This window comes from Varanus komodoensis, unplaced genomic scaffold, assembly GCF_004798865.1.
Source record: "Varanus komodoensis strain SLA01 unplaced genomic scaffold, ASM479886v1 scaffold30, whole genome shotgun sequence".
Classification (NCBI taxonomy): domain Eukaryota; kingdom Metazoa; phylum Chordata; class Lepidosauria; order Squamata; family Varanidae; genus Varanus; species Varanus komodoensis.
The window spans coordinates 2,482,895-2,496,441 of NW_025335762.1; the positions used below are offsets into that span (position 1 = coordinate 2,482,895).

The 13,547-nt window shown below is 45.4% G+C and overlaps 2 protein-coding genes across 4 annotated transcripts in view; both read left to right on the top strand.

Moving 5' to 3' along the window:
- SLC39A14 (solute carrier family 39 member 14) overlaps nucleotides 1-9,309 on the top strand; it is a 42,204-nt gene extending 32,895 nt beyond the window's left edge. For all 3 annotated transcript variants that reach the window (XM_044437406.1, XM_044437404.1, XM_044437405.1), the window contains exons 7-9: nucleotides 2,406-2,613; nucleotides 4,831-5,015; nucleotides 5,690-9,309. In XM_044437406.1, coding sequence (XP_044293341.1) covers nucleotides 2,406-2,613; nucleotides 4,831-5,015; nucleotides 5,690-5,836 — 540 coding nt within the window. In that variant the 3' untranslated portion in view covers nucleotides 5,837-9,309. The remainder of the gene's footprint in view (nucleotides 1-2,405; nucleotides 2,614-4,830; nucleotides 5,016-5,689) is intronic.
- A 3,094-nt stretch (nucleotides 9,310-12,403) lies between these two features.
- PPP3CC (protein phosphatase 3 catalytic subunit gamma) overlaps nucleotides 12,404-13,547 on the top strand; it is a 76,859-nt gene continuing 75,715 nt past the window's right edge. The window contains 1 exon segment of the mRNA XM_044437338.1: nucleotides 12,404-12,799. Coding sequence (XP_044293273.1) covers nucleotides 12,745-12,799 — 55 coding nt within the window. The 5' untranslated portion in view covers nucleotides 12,404-12,744.

Here is a 13,547-nt window from a genome sequence, read left to right on the forward strand (position 1 = left end):
ATCATGGGATGAATCTGACCGAACACACTTAAGAGCCCATTATCGGGCCTATGCTGTGGCGGTGAGGGCGGCGAAAAAGAAATTCTTTTCCGTTTCCATTGCCTCCTCAAAATGCCATCCGGTGGAGCTTTTTCAAGTGGTACAAGGCCTGGTCCACCCTGGCCCTAAGAAAGATCTGGTTCCACCCTCGAAGGCCTGCTGTGACGACTTTGCCAAGCATTTCAGGGAGAAAATCACTCAGATTCGTCACGAGCTAGACTCTACTAGTGATTCAGAGGCTTCTGGGGAGATACCAATGTCGCCATCTGGTCCAAAATTAATGGATGAATTTCAGTTATTGCGGCCTGATGATGTGGACAAAGTGCTTGGACAAGTACATCCCACCACTTGCCTATTGGACCCTTGCCCATCTTGGTTAATAAACAACGCCAAGCACGGGATTGGGATCTGGATCTTGGAAGTGGTTAACGCTTCTCTGAGGGAGGGTCGGGTACCTGCCCCTTTAAAGGAGGCGGTAGTCCGACCGGTCCTGAAGAAAGCGTCACTGGATCCAGAGATGGCCACTAATTATAGACCAGTGGCCAACATCCCATTTCTGGGCAAGGTGTTGGAGCGAGTGGTGGCGGGGCAACTCCAAGCACTCTTGGATGAAACTGATTATCTGGACCCATTTCAGTCCGGCTTCAGACCCGGGTACGGTACTGAATCTGCCTTGGTCATCCTGTACGATGACCTGTGCAGGGAGAAGGACAGGGGGAGTGCATCCCTGTTGGTTCTTCTGGACCTCTCGGCGGCTTTCGATACCATCGACCATGGTATCCTTCTGGATAGGCTAGCGGGATTGGGAGTTGGGGGCACCGCTTTGCGGTGGTTCCGCTCCTATCTCAATGGCCGATTCCAGAAGGTGGTGCTGGGGACGATGGCTCTGTGCCATGGCAGCTATGCCATGGAGTACCGCAGGGGTCCATTCTGTCCCCCGTGCTATTTAACATCTATGTGAAACTGCTGGGAGAGGTCATTCGGAGGTGTGGGCTGTGGAATCATCAGTACGCTGATGATACCCAGCTCTACCTCTCGTTTTCCACCAATCCAGGTGAGGCAGTGGCAGTGCTGAACCGGTGCCTGGCCGAGGTAATGGGCTGGATGAGGGCCAATAAACTGAAGCTCAATCCAGACAAGACGGAGGTCCTGTTGGTTGGTGGATCGGGCTTCGGGGAGAGTGAATTGAACCTAGTCCTGAATGGGGTTGCGCTCCCTCTTAGGGACAAGGTTCGCAGCTTGGGAGTGCTCCTCAACCCAGAGCTTTCACTGGAAGCTCAGGTGACAGCGGTGGCGAGGAGCGCTTTCTTTCAGCTTCGGCTGATCCATCAGCTGCACCCCTACCTGGAGTACGACTGCCTGGCGACAGTGACACACATGATGGTGACTTCCCGACTTGACTTCTGTAACGTGCTCTACATGGGGCTACCCTTGAAAGACGGTCCGAATACTTCAATTGGTTCAAAATAGAGCTGCCAGGCTGCTGACGGGGACTGGGCGTTATGTTCACATGACTCCAGTCCTCCGTCAGCTTCACTGGCTTCCCATTGAAGTCTGGGCCCAATTCAAGGTGTTGGTGATGACCTATAAAGCCCTAAACGGCTTGGGTCCTGGTTACCTGAAGGAGCGCTTACATCCATATATGCCCACCTGCCCCTTGAGATCTGCGGGAGAGGCCGTTCTCTGGGAACCCTCCGTGAAGGAAATTAGGAGGGTGAGTACCCGGAGGAGGGCTTTCTCTGTGGTGGCGCCCAATCTATGGAATGCACTCCCCAGAGAGGTCCGCCTGGCGCCGTCGTTATTTGTTTTTCGGCGCCAGGCGAAGACCTTTTTATTCGAATGTCATTTTAATTGTTAATAGTATTTATTCATTTTATTTTTTGGCCAGGGCGACTTAATTTATACTGTTAATTTATATTATTCTATGGAAGTTTATTTATGGATGTGAGCCACTCCGAGGCTTCGGCGAATGGGGCGGCATAGAAGTCTCCTAGATAGATAGATAGATAGATAGATAGATAGATAGATAGGGTAGAGAGGTCAGTTTAGATGCTTGTTTACATTCATGATCTTTCATTAGGACACCAGGATGGGAGACTTGACTGTCTTTTCTCTGCTCCAGCTTCCCCCCAGTGTGGTATCTCACACATACCTGTGTGCATATGTATACAAAATAGGCAAGGCTTTGGGTACCAGTGGCAAGATGTGCATATTGCGTACAAGCAGCCATACGTGCCCATTAGATGATGCAAGGCCCTCACAGGAGTATTGGTTCACCCACATTCCTGTGTAGGAGGGGGCTGAGAGCTCTTGCTTCAAGAACTGACCTGCTGCCTTGTGTGTTCCTTCTACTAATGCCTTTTCAGGATCTCCAAGCTTCTCAAAGCACATGCTACTGGCTGAAAGGTGTACGTTATTCTGACATTGGCACCCTGGCCTGGATGATTACCCTGAGTGACGGCCTTCACAATTTTATCGACGGTTTAACCATTGGGGCCTCTTTTACTGTCTCCGTCTTTCAAGGAATCAGCACCTCTGTGGCCATTTTCTGTGAAGAATTCCCCCATGAGCTAGGTACGTGCTCCTTAAGCTATGCAACAGGACTGGAAAATCAATAACATTCCCTTGAGTGTTGCTAGATATTATGAATACAGGTTTGCCTACAATGAGGTCTTTATTAAGGAACAAATAAAGGGACAACCAAAATGATCAGGTCGTAGGAGCATCTTTCTTGCGAGGAAAGGTGAAAGTATTTTGAGCTTTTTATTTGAGAAAAAAGACAACTTTTTTCTTTAGTGAAAGAAATGGATAGAGAACCTTCTTTTCCACAGTTATTGAGTGAAATTGATTTGCCTGTCTTGAATCTCCTTTACATAATGTATAGTTAATGATTGGACAGAGGAATCGGCTGAAGTAATCAGTAACTGACAGGGAACCAAAAACTTACTCTTATGTCTGAACCAGAACTCCTGGAAACAAGGAGCTGAAAAACAACTACAAACCCGGGTACAAATCCAAACAACTCAAGAAGAGATTGTGAATTGTGGGTTATTTGTGGTTAGCGCACCACAGGTTGTTTGTGCGGCTGAGTTCAGACAACACAATAAGCTAAGGTTCAGCAGTAACTCACATTCATCCTTTGAGTGTACATTATGTTATATGAATCCAGTCACTTAATACTAGTTGGTGAGGGACAGCAAGAAGCGAGAATTCTATTTTCAAATCTCAAGATACCTCAAGGCATCTGATTGGCCACTGTGAAAAGAAGGTTGTTGGAGCAGATGGACCTCATGATCTAAGACCCTTGAAGGCAACAGAGGGCAGTCACAGGAGGCTAGGTATCAAGGGAAGGCTTTTGTTCATCACCCAGAAAGCCTCAGCTATTGGGCTGTATAAAAATTAAATATTTGGTCTTAACAACCAGACCTTAGAGGCTGGACTGAGACGGCAGTGTTAAAGGTAGCTTGGGGTACCTCTGTCCCACTGTGAACTAGTCTTTTAAGAGGCAAGCAACACTACAGTTGAGACAGAAAGGAGAATCAGCTGGAACAGTCAGCTTGCCAAATGATGCTGTTTTTGGCCCTCTATGCAGTGTGTCTTAATAAGGCTTGGAAACGGGAGTTCCTTGTCCAGGCCTGCTGGGAAGTTACTGAAATAATGTTCTGACTTTGTCCCAGTGGGCGAGTGAGTGTAACTAGAGCTCAAGGCCATTTAAAAGTTCAACATATTTGAAAGTTTTTAAAAACTTCAGCATGAAAACAGTGAATTGAAGAAATGAAAACACACCACACAGGAAATATCAAGAAACATTTTTTATATGAAAAAATGAATGCAGAAGAACATCACATGCAGAAGTAAATGTGAAATGTGGAACAATTACAGAGAAAATACAACTGTAACTGTGAACCACAAAGTGGTGTGACTTGCATTTAAAAATTACATCATGTAAAGTAGACTACAGTTTAATTTGCCGACGCCTGTTAGAAAAACATTACTAAATGCATATACTAGCTAGCAATGGTTGGAATTCTTATTTAGTTCCACTTTAAATCCCAGCAGTTTAAACTAATTAAATGCAATTCTTAAAGCTGCCAACTATTTATTTAAAATTTTTATATGCCGTCCCTTATGCATGGCATCTCAGGACTATGTAGCAGTGTAGGACTAGACTTTAGAGAAAATAAAAATTATAGCTACCTATCGAAAGCAGAGGTCTGAAGAATAGGTTTCTGTGGACCCAGATGTAGATTGGAGGAGACTTCTCCCAATGTCCAAGATTTAAGACCCAGCAGAGTCTGGATAGGAAAATTAATCCAGGTAGAAAGCTAAGAATTTTTTTAAAAAATATGTATGAGGTGATGAAAACAAAACTTAACCAGTGAATAAAATAAAACAGAGGAGGAGAACCAAGCCAAGTATCTGGTTCAGAAAACTGGCTTCTAGGGAAGGGTGGGGTTGGCCCTAAAAGCTTCATAGTTAGGGAAGAGACATATTCAGAAAAGGGAGGACATAGCAAAAGTTGGCCACAGGTGTGTAGAAAAAACCCAAATCTGCTAACTAAACCCAGAGTTGAGTGAGAAGTAAAGAAGGGAGGAACAAAATGGGAGTTCCTTTCATATGAGGCAGTTTCTTGTTCGTCCTGCTGACATTCCCCTGGTACTATACGACATGTACTGATGTACACAAGTTAGATGTTCAGAATGCTACCTGAGGAGTTTATTAGGCAGGAATCTGATTATGAAGACATGGTGCACTCCCCTGGGTTTAACTTCACTGTCCTTCATCTTGCAGGTGACTTTGTCATTCTGCTGAATGCTGGAATGACAATCCAGCAAGCGCTCTTCTTCAACTTCATCTCAGCTTGCTGCTGCTATGTGGGACTAGCCTTTGGTGTAGTGGCCGGCAGCCACTTCTCTGCCACCTTTATCTTTGCTCTAGCTGGCGGAATGTTTCTCTACATTGCCTTGGCGGATATGGTAAGTGATAGGTCGATACACTAAGCACTTGGCTGAAGTCTTCCTCATCAAAGGAGTCTTGAATCATCCATGAGAAATGTTGCATGCACAGTGTACTTGTACTATACAGAGCAAGGACTTTGGGGCTGAATTTGGCTTTGCTAAATAATAATAATAATAATAATAATAATAATAAGCCAGATTTCTAGTCCCATGACGGTGGGAATCATGATGGTAATTAGGGTGGTGGTGATGCTGATAATCATGGTGATGATGAAAGGGAAATATGAATAGTAGACTGTCTAAAAAGACCAGAAGCTCTGAGGACCTTTCTCAGAGGTAAGCCGTATCTTTCGATATTCGTATTGCTACCCGACAGTGGCAATGGGTATTTCTCTCCAGGTTATAACATTCACTTGCAAGTATGTCCAGTTGCTTTCTGCTGCTGCTCTGCTTTTATAGCTGATATGAATTAAGAGATACTGTAGTACTTGAAATCTTCTCAAACTGACTGGTGAAGTGGGGCTTTACATATTCTGTAATGTCTTATTTTGAAATCATCAGAACTGCAGAGTTAAACGCTGTTTACTGCTGAAAACCCAAATTCTGCATTTTCTTGTCTGTTTTCTGTAGCTGCAAGTGCATTCAGAGAAACAATTCTGTGCTAAATGCAATTTCTTTCCTTGTCCAATAAGTTTCCAGAGATGAATCAAGTCAGCCAAGAAGATGAAAGGAACGGCAGTGCTTTGATTGCCTTCGCTATCCAGAATGCAGGACTGCTGACAGGATTCACCATCATGGTGCTGCTCACCATGTACTCCGGAGAGATCCAGCTGGGGTAGAGGCGTGTGTCTTGCTACCTGCCGGGCGTAGGGACTGTGTAAAGCACAGCTTCTGTCCAACGATTACAGAAAGAGGCATGTTTATTCAGCCTGCTTCATAGACTTCTTACGGACTGACTTACAGTGGCTGACAAAGCTTGTCACTGTACGATTAAGTGACCTAAGCACCATTTTTTTAGAGTAGCAACCGCTTCCTTCTCCCCTTTCTCCTTCACATTCTAATGGATTCTAAGAAGAAAAAGCTTCCCGTTCCATACGTCCTCTTAAGTGCCCCCAGCCAGAGGTTTTTGAATTCCCACATCCTTTTTGGCCCAGCAGTGGATGACACAGCAAACTCTGTCTGCTACAACTGTTGCATCAGTCAGTTTGAAAGCAGAGAGCTGTTCTCAGAATTTTAAACGGAGCATCCATGGTTGGTCAATTTGGGAAAAATGCCCCGAATTTGGAATGGTTAATGGTTTGCAGATCAAGAATAAATATTTCCAGTAGTATAAGAACTTATAAAAACTGTGGGTGGTAGGGACCCACTGGAAAAAGCTTTCCCTTCTTTGTGTGTATGAGAAAGAGAGCTTTCTGTGATCTGTCTAAAATCAAAACATAAGAAATGCTTTCCTATTAAAGCATTTCTCCTATTAAAATACACATACACATTAATGCAAGTTTTAAAGGTTGACAAAGAAAAATGGTGTGATTAGTTCACCCAGGATTTCTTGACAGGTGATAAAACTAATTGCAAACCATTTGGGATATTCAAAAAGAAAATGACTGTCCTTCAAGAACGGTTTTGGTCCTCTTTAGATCCCTTGTTCCATCTTTTATGTTTTAAAGAATTTAACTTTTCCTTAAACACTGGGGCGTAAGCCCTCCCTTTTAATTTCCTCTGTCTTCCTCGAAAAGAGTCTCTCACATACTGGCCTGCTTCTTTTCAAAGTGTGCTTCCTAAGCAGTTGCTCTCCATCCTCTGGTTGGTGTGAAGAGGTGTTGCAGCAGTCTGTGAAAGTGAAGCCCAGATTTGGGGAGAGGGACAGTTTGTCTTAGGAAGTGTACTTCAGGATGAGACTTCCCAGAGTCACTAGGTGAACTGATGTATTATCATATTGATAATATCAAGCCCTTCAGCTTAAGTGTATAGATTTTCCACCCGACACATTCTGTATAAGAATTTGTAGTTTTTGTGCTGTGTAAACAAGAGGAAGCCTAGTTCTTTGACAGAAAAACTAAGATGATACCTACTCTGTCGGGTTTTCCACACCCTCACAGCTGGGACTTTGTATATCTGAATTGATTTATCCTGGTGCATAAGGGAACACATATCTTTGCTCTCCACCCTTTCCCCCAGATTGGTTTGTGATGCAGAAAATGACTGGATCGCCTCCATTATATTTCCCTGTCATGGGAGGATTTCGCTCCTACTTCAGCCCCAAGATGCATTAGTGTGCAGTGCATATCCAAAAGGTGCGCATCCTCAGCTGCACTGCAACGAAGTCATGTAACACTCAAAAGGAAATTCTTTTGCACAGATAAACAGGATGTCCAGGAGCCCTCAATGCGCACTTTCTTCCTCACTGTGCCCATTAATGAAACTGCCTCTTCTCTCAAAAATGAAAGGTATACAGGTGCCAAATCAGTTTGGCAACATGGGGGGGGGTTAGACCCCTTTGCCCAAATCAAGTTCCCCCCTTACCTATTTTTTTACTCTTGTGTAAATTGGTCCTTAGCAACTTGTTCTACCCTGTGTAGACAAGAGGCATTGATATCTCCTTTCCTTTACAAGGCTCTTGGGATTAAAGTCCACCTGTGTGGAGCTGGGAAAAGTGATACTGAGACCAGGAGGCCAGAAGCAAGTACCAGCTCTATTAATTTTCAAAGCCTTTACTGGCCTTTGTTTGCAGAAACTGTGAAGTGTAGCTGACTGACAAAAGCTGTTCACTCATTTAAATGATAACAATAGAAAATGAAGGTTTTGAGCATCCCTGGAAAGTTGAGGTCCCTGGTAGAAAACAGAGTACTTTGGAGGAGGTTGTTATAGTGGCATCAATTCATTTTCAAAATAAGGAAGCATGAACTTGAGTTTTCCCGGCAAGGTAAACTGCTGCATCTCCTTTTGAGATCTCTGTTAACGTTGCGTATTTGCTTAGCTGTCTATTACTCATTCATTTCTACTAGCACAACTGATATAGTTACTAGAGTTAGAAAGTACAACTTGCCTATGGCAGAAATTATGTTTATTCCATTTTTAAGGACTTTGTAGCCATTTTGAATGAAGAGGCTTCAATAGAATTTTACAATATACCTGCCTGATCAAATAGTCACTTGTTATTGGTTTGAACCAACGGATGTTGTTAAAAAGCATTAACACCATTTTATTCAATAATTCTTAGGATCTTTCCAGTGATATCCCTAGGATACCTTATCTGTATTTATGTTCATTTTAGGAAGAAACATTTTTGACCATGACTTTTGAGCTGGGAACCATCATTCAGACTTTGTAGTGGAGTTTCTTTGATAATTTTAATCCTTGGCATGTTAATAATAAATATACCAAAATGAAGCGCATCCTTTTGTTCTTGGAAAGGTCAGAACTGAATAGTCCAGCACTAACCATTCAGGTCCTGTTCTTTGACTTGAGAGCAAACGGATGAAATAGGTCCTACTCATGTCATTTTATGGCTTCATTTAGGAATTAAATCTTTTAGAACAAATTTTCCAGGACTGCAGCAGAGAAATGATTCTCTGGCCAGTAAGGTAGCTTGCTGCAAGGTACTAAATACTCAGCTAAGTCAATATCTGTATTTTAAGGTTATTTTTGAGATCAATCCAGTATTTGCACTGTGTAAGAATCTTTATTAAATCTCTTCACCTCAGCTATGTAGATTCCTTGCCTACAATATTGTCTACAATATTTTCATAGTCTTGAGTTCCCTTTCATTGCAGAACTGAGTTAATGAAACGCATTTTGAGAAAAAGGAGCGTTGATCAAGCCTGGCAACAGGGACAGTACAAAAATAATTCTGTAACGCCTGCTCCAGTGTAACACGCTGACCAACCCTGCATGTACTTCTTCAGAAGCAAGTCCCGCTGAGTTCTGTGGGGCTTTTCCACAGCAGTGTATTGGAATATAGGTTCAACATTCATGGAATTTAATGAGGTGGTAAATACAGTTATTGCACTCAGAAGTTCAAAGGGCACACATCTCTCTTGCTTGTGCCAGATCCATTTAAATCTTTCAGGAAAGGGACTGAGAAGGGTGAAAGCAAAACTGACCAAACTGTGAGCAAGTGTTGATTTCTTATTTGTATTCCTAATGAGTGTTTTCTTGCAGGTTGATTCCCCCACTGCCCGTCTTAGTATTTGAATAACTCAGGTGTTGTAAGAAAATTCACTGAAACAAAGAGCTTAACTTATGTCACGTGACTTGTAAAGTTGTTTGTAAAATGCCATGAATAAACTATATTCTGTAATGACAATAAAAAGTGTTTTCTTTTTGTAGCTGAAGCATGGCCCCCACTAGTGCTGGGAGAGGGACCCAAACAAGAGATGCTGCTTTCTTGAAATTCAGTAGTTCTCCACTAGAGGGAGCAAAAGCTCTTACTAAGTATTTTGGCTTTAGAAGCAATTGAACAGACTCCATTTTGGTGCATGGTTAATAAGTAGGATGCTTTCTTTCCCAGCCTCAGTAAATTATGGTACTGAAAAGGGATATAGATGGTCAAGCTTCTGGGGCAGGTGCCCCAAAGGTAGGATGCTGCAGCCAAAAAGTCCCCTTCCCCTGTTACTACTTTGGTTCCTCAAGGTAGAAGCACTGATAGATTCAGAGAATGACCTGACTGATAAGGAAGACTGCAAAGAGGACTCGGAATCTACTGAGTCAATTTAGGGAAGTTCAAGCACTTGCGTTAAGTCCCAGATTCAGTTTCTTGCAATTCCACATAAAAAGAACCCTGGGTAGCAGGTGATATAAAAGGCTTCTCTGTAAGATGCTGGAAAGCCATTATACCAAGCTGCACTTGGTACGCCTGATCTGCAGACTGCCTCCTGTCCCCTAAGCCAGTCAGGCGTTTCCCAAAAAGCAAAGTGCCACTGAGACTACTGCTTTATTGTTGCTAATAATCGTGGTCAAGAAGTGAGTATGGCCAAGGTTGCTGGCATGGGAGGAGGCCCTGGCACTTAATGGGGGTGCTTACATTGTTATCAACAACTAGGTCCTGCTTTTCCCAGTGACCCAGATCACTCTTTCCATGGAGCTAAGCTAGCAATGGAGGCTAGCAATGGACTGGAAATCCATGTGTAGCTAGCAATCCTGTTTCCTGAATGAAGCAGTAAGGGTGCATCCATTTCTGAATGTCCAGTCATGGACTACAACTCAGGAAGTTTCTGTTAGATGTAGTGCTGCTCTTTAAGCAGAAGATGGCAGTGATGCCTATAGTGTTAACATGATTTATGTTTTCTTGGGATGTGTTAGGAATCCAATGGGGTAAAGATTCAAAGGATTTTCCACCAAATGGCCCCCTGGATTCGAGTTTGTTACATCCGTGATAGTTTTGACTCCCTGTTGTGGATGTTGAGCCACCTTGCAGATTTTTATCACTAAGATAGGCTGTGCTTTGTACCTGAAAACACACCAGGGAAATTGGAAGCTGAACACAATTTGTACAATTTTCCTCAGTGGTTTTTTAATGTGCAAAACACAGTCCATCTTAGAAACATAATTTTGCAGGACTTCCCCCCTCCCCAAATAGGCCTGCTTCCAGTCATTGGATCAGAAGCCAGACTTTCCAGCATCAGCACATCCTTATTTTGAGCCTGTTACCCTTCATGTGCGATTAAAAGTTCTGTATTTTATACAGTGAACATATCCTGGGGTCTAGCATAGAATGCCAACTATAGCTAGTTTGAAGTATGCTTTCAGATTTCAACTTTTCAAGTGAAATTAAGCATCTTGTCAATAACATCCTGGCTGGAAATCAAATTGAACTTCACCAACTGCAGCAAATAAAAGGGAGGGTGTGCATAATAGGGGCCCTTAAGTTTTGTATGCATGTATGTGTATTTGCAAACAAAGTGCCTAGCAATCCACATTTCAGTCTCTCAGCTTTTAGAAACATCTCTGAGCGAAGGGTGAGTTACTGGAAAGCCAGGACTGTCACAATACTAGCCTATCCAAGATCAACTGTTGGAGTCTCTATTTTTTTTAATCATGCTTTTCAGACAAAATTAGTTCAACTGGGGCACGCACACTAATCTTAAAAATTAAGATGTGCCATGCCTCAGATGACACGAGAGAAGTAGAGAGGAGGGATAAACAGTATGAAATTCTATCAGGGCAGAGAGGTAACATAGAAATAAGGTATTGAAGAAGTAGAAATGTAAGGATTCTACTCTAAGAAATGCAAGGTTTCTTCTTCTAGTGATAGTTTTGTCTCCTGTGGACCTGGCCAGCTTTGTTGGTCCACAACAGAAAAAACAGCAGCAGTCTGTAGCACTTCATTGCATTAATGCTTAGTATTGGCATAAGCTTTTGCTAAGCCAGAACCCACTGGGTAGATTCCTTCTCTGTAGGGTTACTAGGAATTACCATTGCTACATGGTGGTGAAAGCAGATCAAACGCAAAGCCCCTTTCCAGATGGGGTAGCTATTACAGCACAAACAGAAAATGAGACTTTCCAGAGGGCTAGCCACATTAAGCCTCTGGCAGAAAAAGCAAGAGTCCTGTGGGGAACCTTAAAATGAACATTCGGGCATAAGATTTCACGGACAAGACTCCACTCATTTCACTTAGTGCATACTTTTGTGGAGCCTATTAACTCAGCATAGGGGAGACTCTTCTGTCCATAGATCCCTTTTTTCCAAATAGGATCCTCACACAAAACGCCTAGAAAAATAAGCCTATGCAATTTATTTTGTCCGGTGAGTTAGTGCCCAGATCTTTTCTGTACCGCCCTCGGCGAGAAATAAGGCTTGTGCTATTTCTACGGAAAGACAGTACAATTTGTAATACTTTTCTATGCTGAAGGTCCTGCAGAGAAGAGAGAAGGAAGAAAAAAGCAGCAGCCCTTCAATATGCTTTGCTGCATGAAAGCGTGGTTGGTGCCACGACCTTTTCCCTCCCGTGGCATCGAAGCGCTTCTGGAAGCCCGCCCTACGGGGACCACTATTGCAGCGGAGGCAAAATAATGTCATGCAAAGCAGCCCGTTTTGCACGTGCGCTTCCCGCGTCGCTCGTCCCTTTGCACAGCTGGAACGCCTTGAAAGCGCCCCGCCCTCCGTTCATTCCTTCGCCCCCCCTCAAAGCTGGCTCCAGCTGTGTGTATCCTAGCAACTCTCCCTCCCCTTCAAAATGGCGGAGGAAGAAGGAAGGGGAACTCCATTGACCGCAGCTGGATCATGTGACCTAAAAGCGCGTAGGCTGCTCTACTTCCTCCTCGGGCGGAGGGGGGGCTTTTTCCCCTCCGCACACGCAGGCGTGTCGGAGGCCAATCAGAACGCGTGCGGCGGCCTCTCAAGGCGGAGTAGGGAAGGCTCGCGGTACGCATGCGTAACGGTGGAGAGCGCGAGCGAGAGCGGGGGGAGCGGCGAGAAGAGGGTGGTTGCCAGCGCCTGCGCCGTAGGAAGAAAAGAGAAGGCGGCCTTGACAGCTTGTGCCTGGCGTGCCGTAGAAGCGGGGGGAAGCGAGTAGCGACGCTGGCGCATGCGTGATAGCGGGCAGGCGCGGGGGGCGCGGGTGGAGAGAGCCGCCGCCGCCGCCGCCTGGGCGCTGAGAGGATTCCCCAGTTTCTGCGCCGCCGCCGCTTCCCCCCTGCCGCCGCCGCCGCCGCCTGGGCCTGCTTAGCCGCCGCTGTCGTTGGAGTCCCGGCCCCTCCCGTGGGGAGGCAGGAAGGTCCCGGGAGCCGACGGGACAGGAGGGACCATGTCCGGGCGCGCCCAGAGCGGCAAGCTGTCCACGACGGAGCGCATCGTGAAGGGTGAGGGGTCTGCGGGGGCGCCCCGGGCGACCGCGGGGGAGGGAACAAGGGACGGGAAGGAGGGCGACTTCCGTTGCCTGAGGTGGAGGGAAGCTGCCAGGCGCCGACCTGGATGTCATTATCCTCCTCTTCCTCCATGCTGGGGGGGAGATACCCTCAAAGAGGAGGGAGGGGCTTAATGGGGTGATGGACCATAGTAATAACCAGCAGCGGGGTCCCCTTTGGACTAGGCAGATGGGAAACCCCTCACCGCATGCAAAGCTAGTTATCCCATTAGCGGGGGTGAGGGATGATAGTTGTTTTGAATGGGGGGGTGGTGGGGAGGACGGTGGGCCGTTGTGGAATCCTGCACAGAGGTGGAAGGGCAACACCTCCCCCTCGCCTTTTGCTTCAACCCTGCAGCGCTTCATTATCAGGTTCTGTGGGGTGAGCCATGGAGGGGTAGCTGATTTATTTATTTTTGATGGGGTGGGTTTGGAGAAGTCACCAAGCATGTCCGTTTGGGGGAAGGAGGTTGTCTGTGGTGTCCTGTCATTTTAGGGGCTAGTAAGGATGGGCGAGAGCTGGCCTTTGTTTTGGGGGTGATGGGAAGAAGGTTTCCTCCATTTAACAAGAGAAAGAAAGAGGTCGGCCCTGCTGCTGGGTTGCGATGAGAAGCAAGGAGTTCCCTTTCCCGTGTGCCGAAGGGAAGATGGAGCTGTGATAGGACTGGAGGGGATGCAAGGAGACTGGACTGGGGAGCTGCATG